At 47.9% G+C, this 24566-nt stretch overlaps 1 protein-coding gene across 2 annotated transcripts in view; it reads left to right on the top strand.

Annotated features, from left to right (window-relative positions):
- Positions 1–604: 604 nt before the first annotated feature.
- Positions 605–24566, top strand: part of IGF1R (insulin like growth factor 1 receptor) — a 280892-nt gene continuing 256930 nt past the window's right edge. The window contains exon 1 of one of the 2 annotated variants that reach the window (XM_032468865.1): positions 605–1773. In XM_032468865.1, coding sequence (XP_032324756.1) covers positions 1680–1773 — 94 coding nt within the window. In that variant the 5' untranslated portion in view covers positions 605–1679. The remainder of the gene's footprint in view (positions 1774–24566) is intronic. The other variant, XM_032468866.1, reaches the window with a different exon arrangement.

The raw sequence follows: 24566 nt of genomic DNA, 5'->3' as shown, positions 1-24566 counted from the left end.
CCCAGCCTTGCGTGAAAGTGCCCGCCTTAGTAGCCTGGGGGTCTCCTTTCTCCCAGGTGTGCCCCACCCGCCACGTTCAGGCTTTCTAGCATGCTGCGAAAAAATGCCGCATGCACGCACTTATTTATTTATTTTGCAACAGCTGCAAGAAACAATGAAGCTTTTCAAGAACCGGGGAAAGGCGCTTTCCAGCCGTGCTGTTGTTGTTTTCAATGAACCTCTCGGGCCCCGCACTCCCCGCCCACCCCGCCCCAGCCCCTCCTTCGTCTCCCCTGCTAGCTTCTCCGCCGATCCCGGACCGGCGCCGGGGGCATTGTTTTTGGAGTCTTGCGGGAGGGGAGGGCGCGTGCAGGGTGGCCGGCGCAGTGCGGGTGGGGGCGGGAACGTGTGGGCGCGCGCGCGCGTGTGCTGGGGCGCGCGCCTGTGCCCGAGCGGGCGGGGGGCGGGGGCGGTGCCTAGCCGCTTCGCATCCCACGCCCGGGCTCCGCTCCGCACGTCCCTGGGATCCCGGGCTCCGGCTCTTGGCGCGCGCCGGCCTGGGCCAGGCCCTCCGCGCGCCGCGGCTGCGGCTGTGGCCGCTCCAGTGTGCGCGCGGGCGCGTGTGCGCGGTCCCGAGCGCGCGCGCGCGCGAGCCCCCAGTGTGTGGCAGCGGCGGCGGCAGCGGCGCGGCGAGGCTGAGGCTCTTGTTTACCAGCATTAACTCCGCTGAGCGGAAGAAAAAAAAAAAAAAGAAAAAAGAAAAAACCCGAGGAGGAGCGAGCGCACCAGGCGAACTCAAGAGGCGAGCGAGCGAGAGGGACGCCGCCGGCGAGCTTGCCCCCGGCGCGCCCGTGCCCGGCGCTTGCAGACCCTCGGCCCCGCTCCCCGGGCTCTCCACGCCCCTCCCGCGCGAGGGGAGCTCCACGGCGCGCCGCGCTCCTCGGCTTTGACCTTCAGCGAGCCGGAGCCCCCGCGCGCGGAGCCGGCGGCTGCGGGCGGGGGCCGGGCGGGGGCCGGCGCGGGGCGGCGGCGCGGAGCCCGGGCGGCGCGGCGGGAGTGCTGAGCGCGGCGCGGCCGGCCCGCCGCTTTGTGTGTGTCCTGGATTTGGGAAGGAGCTCGCGGCGGCGGCGGCGGCGGCGCTGAGGGAGGAGGCGGCGGCGGCGAGCGGAGCCCGGAGGAGGAGGAGGAGGGGGAGCCGCTCATTCATTTTTACGTCGCATTTCTGCCCCCGGCCGGCCTCGCCCGGGACCCGGACTTCGGGGCAATCTTGCTAACTGCGTCGCGCCCTCCGGCCGCGGAGGCTCGGGCGTCGGACAGCCTCCCCCTCTGTGTGGGGTCGGGTTTGTTTTTCCTCGCCGAGACGGATTTGGGCTTTGCCCCCTTTCTTTGCAGTTTTTTCCCTCTCCTGCCTCTCTGGGTTTGAAAATGGAGGCCGACGACGCCGACAGCCCGCCCCGGCGCGCCTCGGGTTCCCGACTCCGCCGAGCCCTGGGCCGCGGCTGCCGGCGCTGAGGGGCCGCCCCGCGCCGCCGCCCGCCCCGTCCGCGCAGCCCGGCGGACCCCGGCCGGCGCCGCCTTTGGAGTATTGTTTCCCTAGCCCTTGTTTTTGGAGGGGGGCGAAGACTGAGTTTGAGACTTTTTCTTTTCCTCCACCCCCCCTTTTTTTTTGAGAAAGGGGAATTTCGTCCCAAATAAAAGGAATGAAGTCTGGCTCCGGAGGAGGGTCCCCGACCTCGCTGTGGGGGCTCCTGTTTTTCTCCGCCGCGCTCTCGCTGTGGCCGACGAGTGGAGAAAGTGAGTATGTGCCCGCCGCCCGCGGCCACTGCGGGAACTTTTCCTCCGAGGGGCTGCGCCCTGTTTGCGAAACCCGAGTTGCCACCGTCGCAGCTGTCGGGCCCGGGGCTGGGGAGCCGCGGGGCGGGGCGCCGAGGGGCTCGGCCGGAAGGCGGAGGGGCCCCGGGCCCAGGCTCGTTAGTTTGGAGCCCCGAGGGCCCCGGCCCAGCGCATCCCCGCGCGGGAAGGGCCTCAGTGGCTTTCTCTTTCGCTGTCCCGAGAGCCCTGCCCCGGGGCCGGCTGTCTCCGCCGCGCTCACTCCCGGCGGCCCGCAGCCGGGTCAGGCGCTGGGGCTGCAGTTGGGAAGTTCGCGGCAGGCCGGACCCCACCACCAGCAGCTCACACCCCTCCCGGCGCGCGGGGCCGCCCCGCACTCAGCGCTGGTCCCCGCGCGACGCGCAGGAAGCGGTGACAGCTCCTGCGGCCGCGCGGCGCCCTCGGGGCTGGGGCAGACTCGGTTCCCAGTGGCGGGAGCGGGCAGACCACCGGCCCCGGGGGTGGAAGTTACCCTTGAGGCGGAGGTGCCCGGCAGGGAGGCCCCGTGGCCCCAGGACAGGTTCCTAAACACCCCAGGGCGGCCTCCTGTCGCCCAGCGCCTTGCCCCTTGGGCTCTTCGTGTTTCTGGCCTTCCCTGTCGCTTTCGCGGGTCCGCGGCGGGTTACCTGCCCGGGGCTGCCCAGTGCGGCTCCGGGGTGCGGGGACCATTCCCACCGAGACCCCCCCACCCTCCCGTGCAGCCCCTAAAAAACCGCGAGGTCGGGGGCCCTGATTCAGTCGGGGAGCTTCCGGGGAGCGCGTCCGGGCCCCCAGTTCACAGGGTTCTGGGACCTACTCCGGGTTTCTTTCGGCCCGTGGACGCTCTCCTCCTCCTGGAGGGCCGAGGGGGTGGTAGGGCAGCATCCGAATGTGCGGGAGTATGTGTGGTTGGAGCCGACGTGCATTGCCACACACGTGCTCATAATGTGGGGCTGTAGCTGCAGCCACAAGGCCGCACGGGGACACCTAGACGCCTGGCCCTGGCGAGAGGTGTCGTGCGCCGTCGTTTAAGGAGCTCCAGGGTCGGCGGCGGGGGTGTGGAGGAGGGTGTTTTGTTTTGCGAGCGCACAGCCCTGGCCTTGGCTTGGTGGCCAGAGTTCTGTTGCACGCCCTCCCCCTACCCCGCACTTCCTTTGTACATAGTTAATAAGCAATATCGCTCCACACGCTATCGCTTGCAATCGGATAGCTTTTGTTTTGGTAATGTCGGGCCCGGGTAGGGAAGTGCACGGAGCGAGGGAGGGAGAACTTAGGGCCCCGCGGTGTGTGGAGGGAGGAGAAGGAGGGGGTGCTGATCTTCTCAGAACATTCAAGTGTGGCTTTCTGGTACATTCGCGAAGGCAGGGTAACTTGAACACGATTAAAGTTTAAATGCAGTCACAGAACTGGGGCTGGGAACGGCGAGGGCGTGTTGGTGAGTAATGGTTGCCGAGGGTATGCAGGTGGTGCCAATTAACTCTGAAAAATCACGACTGAGACCTAAAGAGTGAGGGGGAGAACCAGGAGGCAGCGAGGGCTGCCTGACCCCATCGCAGGGGCAATTCCTAAAGGCTGTATAAACAAACCCTTCTTAACCTTTGTGTAAGAAATGAGTCCATGATGGGGTAAGAGCAGATTTTTATAGAATTAGCGTGTTTACTGCGTGGAGCAAGAGACTCAGATTGAGTCCCGACCTTCCACAAATCTGAGCTCTCCTGCTCTTTGTTTTCCAAACTTCTAGCACACTGGATTGGGCGAAAGGCTTTCGGCTCCCTTCTAAGGCTCACAGACGGTGTTTGGGGGGACACAGGAGGGTTTCTAGAGTTTAAAAGCGAAATATAGTTTGGGAGACACAGGAGAGTTAATCCATTTTGTTGTGGCATGCTGTTGAACTGTGTCGTGTCTCTAATTTGATTGTTTAATGTTAGTTAAGTTCTGAAATTCACAGTAGCAGGGATGGCCTTGGTTCTCTGATGCAGGAGTTGAGCATTTTAAAATTGGGTGTCTTGCTGTTTGAAGTTCTTTATGAAAAATATTCTTTGTGAAAGGTGCTTTTTTTTCCCCTTGAAAAAAGAGGCAGGAGGGGAAGGGGCGTTTTAATGTACTTTTATAATCCGAGATGCCAAAACTTTCTCAAGAATCCCTTGAAAATAGTTAGTTTCCGAAAGCTGGACGTATGGCCAGAAGGCATCCCAATCCTGATTGTGGTTTGTTGAAGTCCTAACTCACTACCTAACCCTCCCTACAGCTCTGAAGTTTTCAGGAGTAAATCATATGCTCAGTGTCAACGTATGTTCCGTTTTTAGTCCAAAAGGTGTGAGAATGCTTACTTCTGATAGAAACAAATGACTGAGTCCTATCAGAGATCAGCATTCTTTTGACCGTCTAGCATAGGCAGAAAGATTGGGGTGGTGTTGGTTCCTGTTGTGTTGGCCTATTTAGGAATTAGTGTTTTCTCTCAGAGTGTGATAACAGTAAGATGATTTTTTTTTTTTTTACTCTTTAACTTAGAAAATTTAGAAGTCTTGAAGTGGATGAAGTCATACAGACATTTGTATCAGTGTATCGTGAACAGAGCATCTAAGTAAGGGAGGTTTGGGAGTTAGGAGTGATAGCCAAATACTCTGATGGCTTTTGTTTAAAAAAAAATGCACTTTAACCATATTGTGGCCATCTCATTAAAAGGATTCAGTCATCTTTCTGCCCCAGGCACTGTCAGATCTACCCTATTGTCAGGGGAATGTAGGTACGTGAAAGGTTGGTGTTTAAAGAGGTTGCTGTTTTATTACCAGAAGAAGAATCTAGAATAAGAAGTTTGGAAAGAACGTAAACAGCAAATTATAGTTTAGCCTAGAAGGAAATAGCAAGTAAAAGGTACTTTTGTGGAGGGGTGGGCGTGAGTTGGAAGTTTAAAAGGTTATATGTTTGATTTGTCAAGAAGAATCAGAGAAGCCCAATGTGAAGAAATATGCTAAGGTTGGCTGGAAGAACCTTAAAAACACGATGCTAAGTGAAAGAAGTCAGTCACAAAAGACCACGTATTGTATGATTCCATTTATACGAAGTCCAGAGTAAGCGAATCCTTAGAGACTGCAAGTTGATTACTGGTTGCGTGGGGCTGAGGGGAGCAGGGAGTGGGGAGTGTGACTGCTAATGGGTATGGACTTTTTTGGGGTGATGAAAATGTTCTAAAATTGGACTGTGGTGATGGTTGCACAACTTTCTGAAAATACTAAAAACCATTGAATTGTACACTTTAAATTAGTGACTTTATGGTATGTGAATTATATCCCAATAAAGCTGTTTTTTTAAAAAGAAATACGCAAAAATTGAAAAAGAATTCTTTGAGCATAGAATCTAGATTAAAATTATTAAGTCAGTTTGTCCAGCAGGTTGGTGTCTCTCTATCTCTCTTTTATTTATGGAGTTTTTCAGATCCATGAACTACAATAATACCAGAAACTGATCATTGAAGCTCTAACAGCAGAGGTTCAATGTCATTGGAGAAAGGGACAGACAGGAAAAAAGAATCTTGGTTAGACATAGCTCAAGTTGAGGATTGAGGGTTGCATTAAAACACACACACATATACACATACTAGTAGAGAAAGTTAGATTTGTAACAGTAAAATCCTTAACTGAGTCTGAGACAGTTTTGGTCTTTCCAAGATTAGAGTTTAGGAGCCGAGTCTGGATGGCGTTTTGTTTTTCCAGTTTTCTTATGTATGTTTTCCAACAAAGAAATAATTTGATGTTTTAAGATGATAAAGAATTTCCACTGTCTCTTTTGATACCCCATATTAACCACCCTGGTAGTAAAAACTGAGGAAGAACCGTCCATTTTAATGTAGCGGGCTCTTTTTTCCCCTTTTGTTGATTGTTTTACTTCTAAAACAGCACCAGAATCTGAGCAGGAAAAAGAATCCTTGTAGGATACAGCATTTTTTTTTTTCAGGCATACGATGATTAAAAAAAAAAAATTAAAATTTCTTTTTGAACAGAAGTTTTAAAAACTAGCAAAGGCATTTTTGTTTTCAAACTATTCTGTGTTTATCCAGATTTACCTTGGACTTTTAATAGGAAAAGACCTGAAGAATAATTGTTGTTTACATTTGTTTTTGGTCTTTATCTCAGGCTCAGTTTGCCAATAAAAATGTTTCCTGCTTTTCCTATTGTTGCAAGATCAAGGCAGTAATGAATATGAACTGTATCATTTTCACTTGTTGCCTTAGAGTTTTGCCAAGGAGAGCCCTCAAGGGACAGTAGCTTCCTTTTCAATCTGGTTTCATTTGTTTGGTAAGACTGCCGTAAGATGCAACTGAATCCAGCCAGCACTTATTGAGCACCTGCTGGATGGAAGCCGGACCCTGTGCTGCCTGAGCTTGCAAAGAGAGAGAACTTTCCTTTTGTCCTTGGGACATTGTCTATAATCCTGTGTGAAACATAGTTGCTTGAAAATTCAGATGTTTTTCAGACTCAGCACAGGATACACAGTTCTCAAATAGACAGCAAACAACAATTTAAAGGCCCTTTAAAAACATTTCTATAGACTTAAGATAGGAAGCAAATCAGTGTTGTTCACCTTCTGAAGGCCTGTGCGGCACTGAGGCACAGTTGCCTTCTTAAGCCCTTTCCTCCTATTGTGGTGTCACTGTCAGGCCGTGACACACACGAGACAGTCACCCATCTCCATCAGCTGCCCTGCCTTCTTTATAGTTGGTTATGACAATTGTGATTAAAAATGGACAGTGTTGTAGTTACCACTTGCCAAAACTTTAGGGAGTTACGCGTGTGTATGTGAGCGTTGCATGGGACATGTTTTGAGCTGTAAGAAAGATGGGACTTATTTGAAAACTTTTCTGGATTATACATGGCTTAGCTAGCTTTCTGGAAATCTTGAGGAAACTTTCATAATTGTAAGGCCTTGTATAACTTAAAATACCTTGCTGCTTTTAAAAGTGTGAGCAGGGTAAGAATGAGACTGAGGGGGCAATTAAATCTTGAAATATTTTTTAATTGTAAAGAATCCAAGCTGTGTTTCTCTCTGGGTTGTGATTTTCTTCTATTTTTTTTTTAAACTCATTTAAAAATCAACCCTAGTTCATAGAAGAGGTATTTGTGCCTGCGGGCCAGCTTGCTTTGAACTGCTTTTCTTAGCCAACTTATGACAGGTGCTATCTGAGTCCAAGAGATGCACCGCTCTCAATTGTACTAAATATATAATGGTTGCACACGTGCTAGGGGCATAGCTTCTTGATTTATCTCTCCGAGATGTTCAGAAGGAAAATTCTCAACACTCTAAAGACAACAGATGGAATAATGAATGAGGCACTCAGACCCCTCCTTGAAAATGGTCTTTGGCATCGGATTGTCAAGAGGAACTTTTCCAGTTATTTGTAAAGAGATGATTTGGCTGAAACTAAGGTTGGGGTGGAGAGGGAGCAGAAGTCCCAGTGTTTGTGCACATTGAGACCTGTTGACATTTGGGGCGGATTTTCAGTATTTGGAAAGATTAAAAGTTTGAAATAAGCGCAGCTCCTACCCCATCTCCTAAGGATCTGGAAGGAACTGATTTGTTCTGAGGAAAGGGCATAAGTTTAGTATAAAGTGGTGGGTAAACAAAAGATCTTTAAAAACAAGTTGGGCTGTTACCTCAATAGATGCATGTTCCCTGGGCAAGATGAAGTCTGTTTCTTTTGTTAAATTGTTTTGGTTATATTTGACTCAAAATATTAACAATGTCTTTGATTTTTAGACTTTTGAACTTTGAAGAGTAAATTTTAAATCAGTTTTACTCATGTTGTAAAGTCTCAAATATCAGTTTTGAAAATTTCTCTACTCTTCCCACTTATGCCCCTTTTCACTTACGGCTTATGAATGAAATTGATTAATTGCAAAATCTGAAGGGAATACTGATATTTCTTTACTTGAATTGAGACTTTTTTTTTTCTCCTTCCTTTTCTCCTCAGTAAATACATATTGAGTACTTATTGGACCCAGTTCTTTTAAAATTCATTCTGATGTCATAAACTATCCTACATTAGTTTTAAAGATAAGAGTCTTTATCATAGGAATTACTTTCTATGCTTAGTATTTAAAACACTATAGAAACAAGCTACTAAACAAGGCTTTCATGTTTCTTTCCTTTTTTTCTGCCCTGGACTATAAGAATTTTTAAACTTATAGGTTGCTATTCAGATTTTACAGGAGCACAACTGAAACGTAGTTTCTTTTATGATGAGGCATGAATGAATGCCTACGGTTGCAGTAACTTTTACAGTGTACTGTTGCTGTTTATGACTGCGAAAAGTAAGTACGGACACAGGGACTGCCTTCATTCTCATATTTGTCCTGTCCTTGGATAGGGCTGGTGAGGGCTACTTGATAAGTTGCTGGAGATGTGTCTGTGGAGCTGAGTGTCCCACCTATGATGGCTGATGGCCGTAAAGCCCACACCTTCTTGTCTGACATAGATTGGTGGCTAGCCAGATGGGGAGAATGCGCATGCAGAAGACTGGTACCACCAAATATCACAGATATGGCTCTGCCTGCTTTAAGTTGTTCACACTGTAATCACCTGGAAGTCTTAATTTTTTTTTAATTTAAGCATTTATGTTTTAAAGACTTTAGAAAGTATTCTGTTCCTAGTCCAGAAAGTTCTTGGAGGAGGGAGGTTTGAAACTTTATTTTTTATATCACGCTGCACTCTCTTAGTTCCCTTAACAAAACAAGCACCGACTTTAGTAACAGTTATATAATAACATGCCACTCATTCAGAATTGTGTGTGTGTGTGTGTGTGTGTGTGTGTGTATTTCCATCCATTCATCCAAATTCTGACAGTTTCAAATACATTATTGTTGCTATTTTGTATACTTTTATATGGCTACTTTCTTTTAAACCTGGCAGTAGCTTTCTTTAAACTGGCTTTGGAATTCTTTATCAGTGTTGAAATTCAGGTGTATTATGCATTACCACTTTCTAAGTTACTCTTGACATGGGAGAGCAAATATATGTTGACAGCCTTAAAGCGTAAATGTTTTATAGAGCAGAACTTTAGAAATTTTCCTGAGATATTGTGGATGCCTATTTCCGGCTTATCGTCTCACATAAAATACAGGCAGTGGTTTGTCTCTGTAAAACTGATTATTGGAAATACGTGTTTGACTAAGTAAATGAGACAGTACCAATTTGAGTTAGGCAAACTTTAATTAATAACACCTTAAGGAACAGAAGTCTGATGATGATTAGGGAGAGATGAGTTTATAACAATTTTGGGTTTTTTTTTTCCCCCAAATTGAAAGTATCTTAGGGACCTTTAATAACTTCTTGGAGAAAAGTAGGAAGCATAGAAAGAAAGCCCAGGTGAGAGGTCCGTGATCCACCTGGCTGTCTCAGCTGGCAGGAGTGTTCTGAAGTCATCAGCTATTAAGTGTATTTAGTTTATAAAATCCTCAGCAGTTGTGCTCAGATCATCCTGTATTCATTCTCCCCACTGAATTTTCCGGGGTCTAATTAGTAGTGGAGTAATATCTACCACAGGCTCATTGACTCCGCATTTGAAAGACAAACACAGATTGACATGAAAATAGTTGTACAAAGAGACCAGCGATAGAGGAAGATCTGCTGTTCAGCTTTCCTTAGTTGTTCTGTCTGATTTCCATGGATAATGAGTTCATGGCAAATGCATGGCCACAACATGGTATAGTTTGGTCACAGGAAATTCTTCTGTTATTGTTGCTTTACTTGGTCGAGCGATATACTTGGGATTTTTCTGTCTAACGTAAATTAGCTCAGTAAGATTTTCAATAACGAAAGTTGGGTCAGGATGGAATTTCCAGTTAAATTTAAATTCTGCAGCCCTTTTCTGGGGAGGCTGGATCATTGAATGTTTCTACCTCACGGAGTCACTTGAAATTGTTCAGATTTGCCCCTTTCCTGGCTCCACCCTGGTCCAGTCCAGACCTGCATGGACTCTTAGAGGAGATGCTTGGTTGGCCTCTGGGCTGGGCACTCTGACTCCTGTGCCCTCCCTCTGCTTTGATGGACTTGCCAGCCCAAGATTCTCAGGATGTGCCTTTTGTAGTGTTGGGGAATCATATCCAAGGGGCCTCATCTTGGACTGTAATCCATCCTTACTTAGACTTTGCTGTAGGGATCCCGTGTTCATTCCCAGTGCTCTCCGGCAACTGTGCTTTAGCTCCTCTGTAAATAAGCCCATTCCTGTCTCCTTGGTTTGCTCTTGTTGTGTTCATGGCCTGGAATGTTTTTCTTCTATACTGCTTTGCGACTCCCATACTGAATAGCAGAAAGGGCTGCTCTTGGCAAATGGTAAGGTCACCTGGTTCTAGTTTCTCCTTCCCTGAAATTTGTTCCTAGGCCCTGAACAAGTTATTTAATTTTTCTGAGTCTCAACAGAAATGTAGAGACTTGAGATAACTAGAAGAGAATTTTCTCCTTTTCTCATCAAACAACAAAATAAAACCATCTTCTAATACATTTAGAAAATTAAAGTCAGAAAAATTATGGAGTGGGGGGGAAGTTTTTCACTTTAATCTGGGGGGAGGGTATAGCTCAGTAGTAAGAGTACGTGCTTAGCATGCCCGAAGTCCTGGGTTCGATCCCCAGTACCTCTATTAAAAATAAATAAATCAAATTGCCCTCCTCCCAAAAATAAAATAAAAATCTGTAGGTTTCAGATCTGTAAAGTAGGGACAATACTGTAACTGTCTGAAGAAGGGACATTAAGTCAGTTAATTCCTTTCCCCCAGATACCTTTTTAATAGATCCGAGATGCCATCCTGTAATTTCTAATTCAGGTTCCTTCTCCTTCATGAAGCTTTTCTCAGTTACCCTCACTTCTGCAGACCTGACTTCCCCCTTGTTCCTTTTAAGTTCATACCCACTGCTGTGCTCATTAACAGTGATTTGTTTTGTCTGGTACCTGAACTGTTGTCATTTCATGAGGCTGTACAAAGCAGTGCAGCCAGAGAGCTTGGTTTGAATCTCAGCTCCTCAGTAGCTAAGGTGTCAAGGAAATTATTTAATCTTTCTGTGCCTCAGTTTCCTCATTTGAGAAATTATAAGTAATTTCAGACCTTTATAAAAACAAAGTGAACTAATACATATGTCAAGTGCTCAGAACAGAGGCTGGCACATACTGAGCCCTAAGACTTGAGCTTGCTGCTGCTCTTATGGACGTGACATCCTGGAACAGAGGTGTTCTTCAGGTAGTGCTGGAGATATAGGACACCCTTGAAATTTGACTGCCATTGTCATTTAAGTGTGATATTAGAGCCTGGCACATAGTAGGTGCTCAATAAATGTTGTGTTCTGTGATAAAATTTATTTTTGCTATGGTGCTTACCAGCATTGCAATTTGCTTGTTAAATACAGTTGTGTGACTTTACCTTTTCTCAGTAAATAGTCGCCGGTGCCTACAGTTCCCCTTCCATGTCAGAGATCTGTTTTTTGTGCTTTCTCTCCTAATCCTTTCATTTGTCAATTTCTGCCAGGGTCTGAGAAGTGTCCAGTGCGCTCTTTGCCCGCTTCACTAATGCGTAGGCGCCATCTAGTGGCCAGAAAGGAAATTCAACCTCGTCAGTGCCCTAAGGATGATGAGCGCCATGCCACCCCCTTCCCTCCCCCCACCCCCCAATCTTAGGTTTTGCCATCTGGCTTGGTTCCTGGGAGCCCCGTTGCAGGAGAATGTGGAGACTACAGGCTTCTGTAGAAACCACTGGGCTATGGTTTTGAATTAAGATTGTTCTAATGTGTCAGTGAGCTAGCGTGAGAGAATTAGGGTCTTCCTAAGTGATATTAGCAACTTTGGCAAGTTGTGATACTTAGTGTGTGTTTTTTTTGTTTGTTTTGTTTTTGTTTTTGTTTTTTACAATTTAGTATTTAAGATGTTTTTACAGGACTTTAATAAGTGACAAGTTCTAAAATATTTCTTTTGAGATTAGGGATTTTAAAAAACCCCTATTGATTCACTTTGAAAAATAAGCAAGATTTACTTCCCATTGCTTTACTTAAAATACGTGGTAAGACTTTAATTATCATTCTTACATTGCCCCTTGGGCAATTTTATGTAGTTAAGGTGCTCACTAGCCAGAAATCCTAAAAGAGAATAATAACAAACACTTCTGTTACTGGTGCTGGGTCTCCCGTTGGTTGTATTTTGTTAGACGTTTTTCAGGATTTGGTTTCCTACATTTTTGGTATTTTCCAAATCCACTTTGTCACTTCCTTAGTTGAGACTGCACTAAGTTAGTGGATAGATGGTTATTCAGTTTTAATTTTGAAAGTTTCAGACGTATCTCTCCATGATTGCTTTTCATTATTTTTAATTTGGAAGTCATTGGTTTGGCCATCTGACAGGACTGCACCCTGCCATCATCTCAGGCATTTTGAACAACAACTCTGGCTGTTTCTGAAACAGGCTGTACTCGTTCGAGTCTCTGCCTTGGCAGGTGGGAGCGCCTCTGCTTAGAACAACTAGATACCAGTTTGCCCTCTGGCAACCTCCTTTCAGAATCAGTGACAGTCCCCCGCTCTGGTGGCTCTGCTTCTGCATGTAGGGTGGTCCCATGGCTCTCTCTTCATACTTTTGTTATTACATCACCCCTGTGTTGTTTTTCCCCCCTGGGCAGGGAGGGAGTAGTACCTTGGTCATCTTTGAATTCCCAGGACATGTCCCAGTGCCTGGCATATAGGGAGACCTCAAGAAACAGAAGACTTCTTAAAGGGACAAACTCCCCCCCCCCCACCACCCTGTTCACTTTGAAGCACAGTTTACAATAAATTTATTTTCATCTTGTCACGATCGATGTCCCAGCCTAAGTAGTTTATCACACCAGTTACTACCACATAGAACTTGAAAGCAATAGTTATCTTTAAAATCATTGTTTCATCAGGCTGTCTGTATATGGAGGTGAACCAAAATCTTAGGGCCCTGGAAAGGTCATCTGTGAGTCTAACCCTGTGTCCAGGCTGCCTCATCCCTGTGGAGGGAGCCCTGTTCCCTAAATTCCTTATAGATAGGGCTTAGTGAATCATTCATCCACACCAATCATGTTGGTGGTGGGTTTCAAGCCATGTGGAGCTGGGTTGAAGGCAAGCAGTCAGGCTGTGCTCTGCTGTTTGGTCCCAGTTTGGCCTGATGTAGGGGGGCTGGTTGGTGCTGCCCCCTCTGCAGCTGCTGACCACTCACTCTCTTCCCTCTGAATGATGTTTCTCATGGCCTGAGTTGTTTCTCATGGCCTTTCCAGCCCTCAGATCCGAGACACAATGTAGAGAGAGATGGAGGTCTTAGGAAGGCCTGGTTGGAACCAGCAGAATCACTATGAACAGGCGTTTCCTTCTGTTTCTTGCATTGTTTTCTCGGTCAGGCCAGTAAACTTTTGCATTGGATCCTGGCAGGGACAGCAGCTCATCTTAAAGCTCTCTTATCACTTAAGTGCCCCTCTCCTTGAGCGCTCTGGTCAGGGCCTCTGACGGCCTCATTGTGGGACCACTGATGGTGCAGCCTGCTCCCTGCATCCCTTCCCCCCGCCCCCCCCAAAGTGTACTTGTCTAGGATGGTGTGAAGAGGATTCCTGAACATAATTAACACCTAACAGATTATCCTTAAAAGTTTCCTACTCCTGAGGAGACTTGCGAGGCGGGATATTTCTTACAGAAAATGTAAACATAATCATTTGAACCTGGCATGTTAATTTCAAGCATAGCTTGTAAAGAAGTGTCTTGTAAAATTGCCACATGAATGTTGAACAAGGTGGATGTGAACTCACCAGAACAAGCCAGCACAGCGCCAGCCTTTCATCTGGTCGTGGGGCTGCCTGTGTGCCGTGCTGCCCGCCTTTGAAGCCCCGTCCCTGCACACTCCTCTCTGTCTCTCTCTCTCTCTCTCTCTCTCTCAGATGCAGGGAGGATATTGGAATGGAGCTACAGGCCTCAGTGTCCCCATCTGTAGTTTGGGATGCCACGAGGATTAGCAGTAATGTCCATCAGATGCCCAGCAGAACCTGCGAGCACAGAGCATCCGACAGATGCATGTTTTCGTCTGTCTCTTCTCCACTTGCCGTGGTGGCCCTGCTGGCCTGTCCCCGGGGCCCCCAGTACCAGGCATACCAGGCATGCTCACTGCTGGAGGACTGGTCACTTCTCTTATATCTACAGTGAAGTTTTGAACACGAGAAGGTGTGTGGGCTGCAGGGGTGGGGGTCTGGAGATGCTGAAGAGCAGGAGAGACTGCATGGGGACCCCTGGCTTCAGTGCTCCCTGCGTGTATGACTGCAGTACCCAGGACAACGGTCCAGGGGCAGGGCCCGTGGGGGTGGGGCAGGCACGAGAACCAAGCCTGCCAGCGGGGACTCAGTGTGGGCAGAGAGTGGGGAGCTCTGAAGCCTTTCGAGGGTTGGAGGGGACCCGGGGTGAGGGAGACCACTCTGGCCTCTTGATGGGGCGCGGTTAGGGGGACCAGACAGAAGCACCAGCGTGGACCAGTGAAGGTGTAGATTTGGGATGCCCCAGAGGCTGTGGCTCCCACAGCAAAGCCCTTCAGAAACAGCCACCTTGGACTTAAGAAAAGTGCCGGCGGAGGAGAGCTCACCTTTGTCGGGGTACCCGGGGGGCCTGGTAAGGGCGAGGACCAGGGCTGAAACTGGGGGAGCAACCCGGCCTCCATACTCATTCTTAGCCTCTAAAAATAAAAGTGAAACCTCCTCAGTTGAGCGCTGGTGCTCCCCGGCTTTCTGGGGGACCCGGGTTGGCGGTGACCCCGGTTCCCCACGGAGCTGTGGCCCGGCGGGCGGGCCCCCCCCCCCCCGCCGCGCTGGCGGCCTTGGCGGGGCAGCCTCCAGCCCTCTCCGCCCCGCCCCTGCGGTGAGGAATGATTTGTTTGAAAGGGGATGCCAGCTCCGCGTCCTGGTTTGGGCTTTGCTACTGGCGCTTTTTAACGCGTATTGATTTATGTTTTTAACTCGACCCGTCATGTTGTAGTTCTCATGAGAAGCAGTCGCCCGTCCTGAGCTTGGGGTTGGTGCTGGGAGATTCGTGCTGCCTGTTCTGCAGACTGTGGGCAAATAACCCTAAAACATGGCAGTGCGGAGGCTTCCTGAAGGGCCTGGGGGCTCTGGGGCCACTCACCTGCTGTCGGCGGTTGGAGCAGAGCCTCAGTGTCTCCCAGTGTCCGTTTTCCTCAGCTGGAAAGTGGGTCTTCTGTTGTGTCCCAGACTGCTTTTCTCCCCAGTTATGTGTCTGATGGTCCAGATTCCCTTGAGAGATTTGAGTTAGAGCCTGGAGCCTCTCAAAATGAGAAGTCTACTGATGGGCTGTTCCTGGGACACCTTATTTCCCTTCTGTGCCCCAGTTTTCTCATCTGTAAAATGGGAGGTGGTAATGGCTCCCATCTCAGAGGACGGGTCCAAGTATCTCTTGAGCAAATACTCATGCGTTCCTTAGCATGGAGTTCCTGTCATCAGCACTGGGGGTTAAGGAGGGCAGAAATACACATCAAAATTGTTTACTTCCTTAAAATTATTGGTACCCTCCTGGGTGGGTCATCTGGATTCTTATGTTCTGCTCTTAGCATCATCTGCCTTCTCTGATCTTTATGTTAGGACTCCAGCTTCATCTTATGCAGAGGAGCTTCACAAGTGCTCTGTCCAGTCTTTGGGGATAGAAGGCACCTCTCTCCCTTCAGTTCCTCTCTCCTGATAGCCCTTCTGCCTCTGGGGAAGGGCGGGAAACATTCTCCTCCAGGGGAGGCAGTATCTGAATCCCAGGAGTTACTGCAGAAATGAGTCATTCACCCTGGAGTGTGAAGGGTGTTCAGCCCTGCATGGAAGAGCTTAGAAACTCAGGGGTCACGCAGCTTTCTGGGGAAGAACCAGATTCATGTGAGGAGTGGGGAGTCGTAGCCCCCGCCCACATGTAGGACACAGGATCTGAAATGCAGGAAAACTAATTCAAATATTTAAAATTGAGAGTGTGGAAAATTGTACAAGCTTGTAGGTTGAGGGCTGTTCGTAGGACTGGGGGGTCCCAGGGCCTGGGGCCCGGCTGCCAGAGAAGGTCTCAGCAAAGTTGGGGGAAGCCAGCCACAGCAGTGGCTCCTGTTTATAAGTGTTTTGCCCGAGAGCTTCCTCCAGCACAGCGAGAAGGAACTGCCGTCTTTCTCAGCTCCCGTGGGTTGTACGGGGTCTCTGCTTCCTAGGATGGGGACCCAGGCTTAGTTAGAGCTTGTTAGGTGGGTTTGGGTGGTCTTGCTAGGGGGCCGTCACCTATGGTGGTGTTTCCAGGAGAAATGAGTTTTGAATCTAAACCACTTACTCAACCAACTCGATGAAACAACTTGATGAAACAACTTGTAGTAAGAGATGGTGCTTTTCTTTTGTGAGTAAAGTTCTCTTAGTGGGAGGAATTAATTCCTTTGGTTCAAAACTTATTCCTTGAGGCCAATAAGCACATGAAAAGATGCTCATCATCACTAGTCATTAGGGGAAATGCAAATCAAAACCACAATGAGATACCAGTTCACGCCCATTAGGATGGCAATTAACAAAAAATTGAAAATAACAAGTGTTGGCAAGGATGTGAAGAAATTGGAGCCCTTGTGCATTGCTGGTGGAAAAGTAAATGGTACAGTCACTATGGCAAACAATATGGTGGTCCCTTGAAAAACTAAACGTAGAATTGCAGTCTGATCTAGCAATCCTACTTTAGTAAATACTGAAAAGAATTGAAAGTGAGGAGTCAAAGAGATATTTGCACACCCATGTTCATAGCAGCAAATAATTATTTGCAGTACCCAAAAGATGGAAGCAGCCCAAGTGTCCATCAGTGGATGAGTGGTTAAACAAAATATGGCACATACAAACAGTGGAATATTATGCAGCCTTAAAAAGGAAGGAGATTCTGACACATGCTACAACATGGATAAAGCTTAAGGACAATATGTTAAGTGAAATAAGCCAGTCACAAATAAATAAATACAATATGATTCCACTTACCTGAGGTACCTCGAGTTGCCAGATTTATGGTGACAGAAAGTAAGAGTGGTGGTTACCAGGGGCTGGGGGAGGGGAGGGGAGGGGAGGGAGTTAGTGTCTGATAGGTTTGGAGGTTCAGTTTTGCAGGTGAAAAGATTTCCATGGATGGATGGTGGTGATGGTTATGCAACAATGTGAATGTACTTAAGTACACTTAAAAATAGTTAAAGGGGTACCTTTTATGTTGTGTTTATTTGACCACAATTTTAAAAAAAGTCTTCAAAAAATCTTATTTCTTGATTGGTTCAAGTATGAGTATATACCATGTGGGATAGGAGAGGACACACACTGAAGAAGATGGGCCCCTGCCCACGGTGGCCATGGTGGAGGAGCCAGGCCAGGTGTCACAGGTGGCGTGGGAGCACAGCGGAGGGTGTGTGAGGTCAGGGAAGGCCTCACCAAAAAAACGGAGATTTGAGCTGAGTCACCAGGGATGGGTTTGTTTCCCATAATGAGAGAGTATCGCGGGTCATGTTTTCCTTTCAGGGAAAGCAAGTCAGGAGTTAGTCTCCCGCGCCATCTAGTCACAAATGAAATTTATTACTAATCAGCCGTGTGACGTGTAATTGCTTTTTCATTTTCTTATTTTTCCAGAAGAGAGATTTGTTTAGATACTTGGTCCTCTCACTGATTAGACTGGAAGTTTTTCATTTGTTCTGACAGCTCTATTTCTTACTGCACGGTGACTCCCTCGCTGCACAGGGGACCCTGCAGGAAAGGGCTTGACCTCTGCAAATAAGAATGGGGGCATCTCCACAGTAGAAGGAGCACAGAGGAGGAAACGGAGGCCCCAAGGGGTGGGCTGCTAGAGGGCACAGGACACGTGCTGCGTGTCCAGGGCCAGGCCAGCCTGCCCACCACACCAGCAGATGCTCTCTGGGCCTGGTTCTTTGTACTAAGTGTCACCCTCTAGTTTAAGCAGGAGTCAGGGCTCAGGCCTGGACCTGCTGGATTCCAGCAAGACTGGGAGGTTGCCGAGCCTGTCTGGCTGTGAAAGGAGTTTTCTCCAGCCCACTCAGTCGAGCAGCCTCTAGGTGTGGGTCCTGTGGGAGGAATCTTGCTGCCGGCAGCTTAGCTGGGTTTGGAAGCTGAACTAGTATTTTTCCTGCATCTTGGGAGCAAGCCAGAACAGCCCGAGCGACCACTCTGGTCTTCCCCTGGACAGGAGAAGTTGTTACATGGCGAGAGGGTGGTGTACCCCATCTTCAGGTGGGCCAGGTGCTCTTGTGGAGCTGTACGGATGTCTGCATCGGCTCAGGCAGTTAGGACAAATTCCTGTAGTCTGGGGGGCTTAACCAGCAGGCATTTATTTCCCACGGTTCTGGAGGCTGGAGGTCCCAGATCAAGGTTCCCGGCAGATCTGGTGTCTGATGAGGGCCCGCTTCCTGGTTTGCAGGTGGCCTTCTCATGGACTCTTCATGGTGGTGGGGTGGGGGGAGAAAGGGGGGGAGCGAGCGAGCGAGCTCTGGTCTCTTTATAAGGACATTCATCCCACCGTGGGGCCCCACCCTCATGACTTCACTAAACCCAATCACCCAAGGCCCCACCTAGTACCACCCCCTTGGGGGTTAGGGCTTCAGCATAAGAATTTTGAGGGGTCACAAGCATGCATTCTGTAACCATGGAGAAGTGTGTTGTAGCTAAGACCCTCAAGACTAGGACTCTTTACATAATAAGCTCCTGATCAATTTTGAGAGTTGGTTACAGGTTAGTTTTGAAAAACTAAGTGAAATCCAGTGCCTAAAAGTATACCTTTTCAAGATGGCACTAAGCATGTTTGCCTTGTGATGTTTTTGCCAAAGCTTGAAACATGTAGCTCGTCTTCTGTGCAGCCCATTGCTTTTCTTAAAGTGAATGCTGCTTGAGAGGAGCGCAGTTACTGGGAAGTCTCACGTGACCCCATTTCCCCCGTTTTTGGACAAAGATGTTGCTGCCTGTAAACACTGCCGTGGCTCCTAGAGGGAGATTATTCTCCAGGACAGCCTCACTTTGGGTTTTTGGAAGCTGGGTTCCTTGGTGAGCACTCACCTTTCGGATGTGTGGCATTCAGTTCCAAGGCACTCATCTCAACTTCCCCAGGGTCTGCTTTGTGGACCTGACTCCAGAGTGGTGGGGGGTGGGGGTGGCGGGGGCTGTGACGAGGACAGACCTGCCGCTGGCTCACTTGGGAGTTCTGAGCGGCACTTCCTTGCAGCAAATCCAGAAGGCTGGGGTGGTGACTGCTAATTGTTTATAAGCATGAAGTGTTTACAAGTCATACTTGCTATTTTCAACCTGACCCTGCTATTATGTTGTTTTGTTTCTGTTCACAGCTGAGTTTTAAGCTGGGTAGGACTTAAGGGTGAGTCACTACCATGACGGTAAAATCAGTATGGATCAAGCCTTCCCGTTAATCCTGTGAGCAGTTTAGAGACGGATGAGACTGCTTTAAGGCTCCTGCCATGAGGATCCCTGCGTGGGGTGCTGCCTGCGGATTGGGCTGCCTTAGGACAATGTAGCCCCTTGTGTCTGCTCATCTGAAACCTGCAAGGGGCATTTATCATGCTGCTTGAATCCTCTGCTGCCTGAAAATGGGGCGTGTGTAAGTGAAGGGGCTACAAGCCCATGTGAGGTTTTTCTCTGCACCCCCCCTCCAACTCCATCCTGACCACCCATTTGAATGTTCAGTAAACACCAGCCAATTATTTGCAGGCAATTTATGATCTTTTTCTTGACGCCCTGGGCTCCAAATTGGAGTCCGCTTTGCCACCTTTTTCTTGTCTTGGTCAGAAAGTTTCTCTGAGGGTCCTATGTGCATGGCAGCTGTGGATCCTGGTGGACGAATGGGCGGAACAAGGTTGAGAGTTAGCTCCCCGGGCAGAGTGATGGGAGCAGGGCACCAGCAGGACCATGGGAACCAGCCTCTTGTGGGCTCTGGGAACTCAGACCCTGACTCCCATGAGGGCAGTGGGCGGGGCACTCGCACCCACCTTCCCTCTGTCCTTTCAGCAGCCCTGCCAGGGAGGTGTGGGAGTTGAGGGCCTGCCCTGGGTTGTGCAGCCATTGCTGTGTCCCCAGAGGCTGGCTGCCTGGCGAGGAAGCTGCACGGGACCTGGAGGGAGCGCTGGCTCCTGGCCAGGGCCATGGGTCCTGTTTGCTCATTTGGGCTTTCTCTGTGATGCCCGGCCAGCCTCGCCACCGGTGAGAGTAGGGGTGAGAGTGCCACTTGGATCTGGCTACAGTGAGCAGCAGAGTGGGATGGTTTGGTGGTGCCTTTACTGCAAAGCAGAGGAGGTAAACAGGTGGATCAAGGGCCTCAGGGATGCTCAGCTGAGCTCGATGGAGAGAATCTGGTTTTGTAGGAGTTGAAGAGGGAGAAATTGGAGTGTCTGGATGTTCAGGGACTTGCCAGCAGTAGGTAGGTGTCAAAATGCAGCCCCTGCCTTAAGAAGAGCTTACTGTGTGGCTGAGAAGATAGGGTGTGCCCAGCTGCTGGGATAAGACCAGTGCATAATGAATGAGAACGGAATGAGCAGGGGGGGACTGGGTGCTGGAGATGGACGAGGAGACCCCGATGCCCGGAGGGAGCCTGAGGCCTGGTGGAGGAGCTGCTTGGAAAATCAGGATTTCACTAGGTGTGTGGGTGAGCTGAGGTCAGGACTGAACAGCGTTTGGTGGGGCTTGAAAGAAAAGCCGGAGACGAGGTTTCTGGAGGTGGTGGTGGAGGATGAGGCTGGACAGATTGGGGATGGTTTTGGGTCCTCAGAGGCCAGTCTAAGGGATGTGGCTGAGTCTTGAGGGCCAGAATAGTTCATTAAAGGCTGTTCTCTTATTTGTATAAGTTAAAATAACACACTGGTGGCCACTGGTCTTTGTGAAATAACCCAGAGCCTTTTAGGGGAGATGGTGATGAATGTCTAGTGGAGGAGATGAAGGGGAGGTGGGTTTCTCCTGGATCCGAGCACGCCGTTGTGCCGTACGTCCCTGTGTATTTGGCAGACTCACTGTTTTGTTTTGTTTTTTTTTTTTAATCCAGCAGTATTTTTCTTTAATTAAAGTATAGTTGATGTACAATATTTTGTTAATGTCAGTTGTACAGCATAGTGATTCCGTTATTTTGCAGATTATAATTCCATTACAGATGATTACAAGATATGTGTGCGATACAGTAAATCCTTGTTGCTCATTTGTTTTATGTATAGTACTGTGTGTGTGTTAATCCCGTACTCCTCATTTGTCACTCTTCCACTCCCTCTGCCCTTTGGTAACCACAAGTTTGTTTCCTATGTCTGAGTCTTTGGCAGACTCACTGAGATGCCAAAGACCTCCCAAATTATCACATCTGATGGAAGTAGAGATTTTTTTATTTCCATTCTTTTTTGCTTTGTTCCCCCACCCCAGATCAGCGTGTTTTTGAATGTGTCATTGTATACAACCTGCTAGTGAAGGTTGGTATGTCTGATCCCTAGAAAAAGTAATTGGGGATATTTTACAAGCTCTGGGAGCTTTCTGGTGTTCAGACTGTGAGGACTTTGGGAAGGAGTTTCTGATTGAGTTGTTATTACTTTTGGGAGGAGGATGACAGTGCACTCTTCTCCCTCGATCAGCGTGATTAACTCCTGGGCAGACATTTGTTGGGCGTCTCTGGTGGATGCAAATGCAGTCTTTGCAGAGAGTGAGTTCTGCCCTGTTCCTAGAGCTCCCCTTTGAAACAGCAGGTCTGAAAGCATCCACGCAGTTTTGTTACGTGGGCCTTTGAATTTTACTCAGATGTAAGAAAATCTATCAGGCTGAGAAAACCAATGTGATGATCGTTATTCATCAACTGCAGGATGTTTTGAGATGTGAAACATTTAGGGTCCCAAGTCTGTTCCACATCGGGAGCCAATGGGGAGGTGGAAGCATGGGGCAGGCTCTGTACACGCCAGGACCTCATACCCCCTTCTCCTGAGCAGTATTGTAAACAAAACCCCATTTGCAGACAGTGAGTTCCCACTGAGCCTTTAATTATGGGAGCAAGGTATGCCAGGTGGTTGGGGGCACGAAGCCAGAGGTTAGGGGCTTACTTCCTGGTTAACTTTCCCTGGCCTTTCTCTCCCAAGCCTTGGCTCTTTTAAGATTCAGAAAATAATGCATAATGCCTAAGATTTCTGAAATTCCTGGCCCTGGAGGACTTCACTACATAAAAGAGCCAGGATTTTCAGGCTGACCATTTCAGCATCAGTCCATTTCCCACTTCCTGATTCAGAGCTTCCAGGATTTGTAATGCCTGTAGACATTTTTTTTTTCTCTCTCGTTTAAAAGCAGCCATTGAATGAAAAAATAAATAGCAAAATCCCCATCCCAGAAGTTTTACTTCCTGTTGTACAACTGAGCTCTGAAAAGTAGCTTCACAAGTTTAGGCTCTTGTTTGGGCTATTTCAAAGGAATTCTGGAGATCTTTTTGTTTGGAAAGGCTTAGTATGAAGGCGATAAAAGAACTTCATTTTAATCAGCACAGAAATGTACAGGCTAAATTTTAGGTTCCTCCTTAGTTTCATGGTGTGTATGGGAATATAACCCAAGCCGTGGTAAGCTCGCCAGGGCTCACAGACATTTGCAACAATGCCAGTGTTTCCCTCATCATGTTAGCATTTATTTTTAAGACTTAACTCAGGTACAAATTACATTTTGCGAATATAAAAGAAGTGGGGATATTTATGATTCCTGTAACAGGGAAGAAAGATCCAAAGTAATCAAGAAAATGATGGAATGTTAGACTTCACATTTTCCCATCAACCCTTCTCATTAGATAAAAATGTGGATCAGCAAAAGTGTCTCAAATTCGGATGCTTCCGTGCTATGAATTTTATTCCTCCTGTTTGAAAATTCTAGTCTCATCTGTGATAAAAGTCTTAACATTTGGAGAACTACAAGAACCTTTTCAGCTTTAAGGGACGATGTCTTGGCCACTGAAGCGGTCTCAGGTTAACTAATTCTGGTCCCAGAAGCTTTTTTTCTGTGGTGAATGGATCCCCTGACTCCAGCCAAATTCAGATGCCTAAAAAGTTGAAGCAGGCTGTCTAGTGATACTTGATCTGGGATTTCATGAGGATTAATGAAGATATTTCTGGGTGGAATTCCTGATGTCCAGCTTCCATTCTGTAGCTCAGTACCCGTTCCTCGGAGGTGCGGGGCTGTGTTGTCATCTGGGAGGGTTTTCAGGTGCTAGTGCCTGCCTTCTCTGGGGTTATGACAGGCTCTATTTGGAGCGCACGTGGTTTTACACAGGTAATTGATAGACTGGTGGAACAGCCCATTTTCTGGGGAACTCTTCCTAGAGGTCATAAACAGGAGACAGGTCTTTCTGTTTTGTCTTTCCTCAACCTCTCATCCAGTAGAGAAACGACAGTTCTCCTATCTGTAGTATTTTTGGGCCCTCTCAACAATAAAAATTGGGGGGAAAAACCCTCAGGTCCCTGGGTGTGACTTTTAGTTTCTCATGATTTTTTTTTTTTAAACACGAAGACCTTTGATTCTTAGTAGTCTTACACATCGTCTTTGGAAACAGCTGTGTTTATAAGGAAATAGGTGGTAACTGCTGGATTCTCCCACGTGGGGTACATGCTGTCAATTACAGTGAGACATGCCTGCCTCCCCTCTGGCTGATGAAGAAATCTTTCCAGTTTCTGCCGACGGTATAGAGAGAGCTCTGGGGAGCAGGGTGCTCTGAATTAGCAGGCAGGGCAACTGCTTTTTTAAGGCCCCTGTTCATTCTGCAAAACAGTAGATGTGCAGGTACCTAAGAAGCACCCCCTGTGTGCTAATTAGTTTTGAATTTTGCATGTGTGAGGCCAGTGTCTTTTTTCAGTCTGGAAATCTAGCAAGCTCCCTTTCCGCCTCACCCAGTGAACTTTCCGTTGTCAACGAAGCTTCTCTGAAAAATATTTGTGTAAGCGGTGGAGCCGTGCTTCTCTTGTCCAGAGAGGGCCGTCTTGGGGGCACAGACGAGTTTAATTGGCAGAATGAGTGAGCGGTGGTCTCCAAATGGTCAAGATGTTAACTGCCGTCTATAGCAAACCTAGGTGTTTAAAATTAACAGTGATAAATTCTCAGCTTTTGGGGAGAGCAGATTTTAGATGCACTTTAAAGTAATTACCATGGAATGAATCTGATTCTTGCATTGAAACAGGATTTGTTATCAAATCAATCTACATGTGCCAGACGGACAGAGCTGTGGTCACAATTGCTTTAGTCTAAAATTCTGAAATGTGGAACTGAAGGCTCCATGAAAGCAAGAATTGTGTTCGCTATTGGGTCCACGGGACTTGGCACATGGTGGGTTTTCTGAAATATGAATTAGAGAACTTATGGTCACGACCCAAGCAGAGCTTCCTGCCTTCATCCACTTACTGCACTCCCAGTAGAGCCCACTGCTTCCTGTAGACGAGACCTGTAGTCGCGAGGGTTCAGATGGCTCTGAGAGTTGATTAACAGTCTTATGTGCATATGGCAGGACGACCAATTCATATATTTGACCTGTTTAAAGATAATGGGCTGCTCTGATGAACAATGAACTCTAATTAGGGACAAATTTGCCTGCTACCTTATACTATAATTACTAAGTTTATTGCTTTTTGAATTATAATAGTAATAAATAGTTATCAGGGGAAAACTAGAAACTATTATTAGGAAAAAAGGAAAATAAAAATCATCTTTAATCCGTCAATC

The sequence above is a fragment of the Camelus ferus genome, chromosome 27 (assembly GCF_009834535.1).
Source record: "Camelus ferus isolate YT-003-E chromosome 27, BCGSAC_Cfer_1.0, whole genome shotgun sequence".
Taxonomy (NCBI): Eukaryota; Metazoa; Chordata; class Mammalia; order Artiodactyla; family Camelidae; genus Camelus; species Camelus ferus.
Note: the sequence above shows the minus strand (reverse complement) of the source record. Positions and strands in the feature narration are given on the sequence as shown.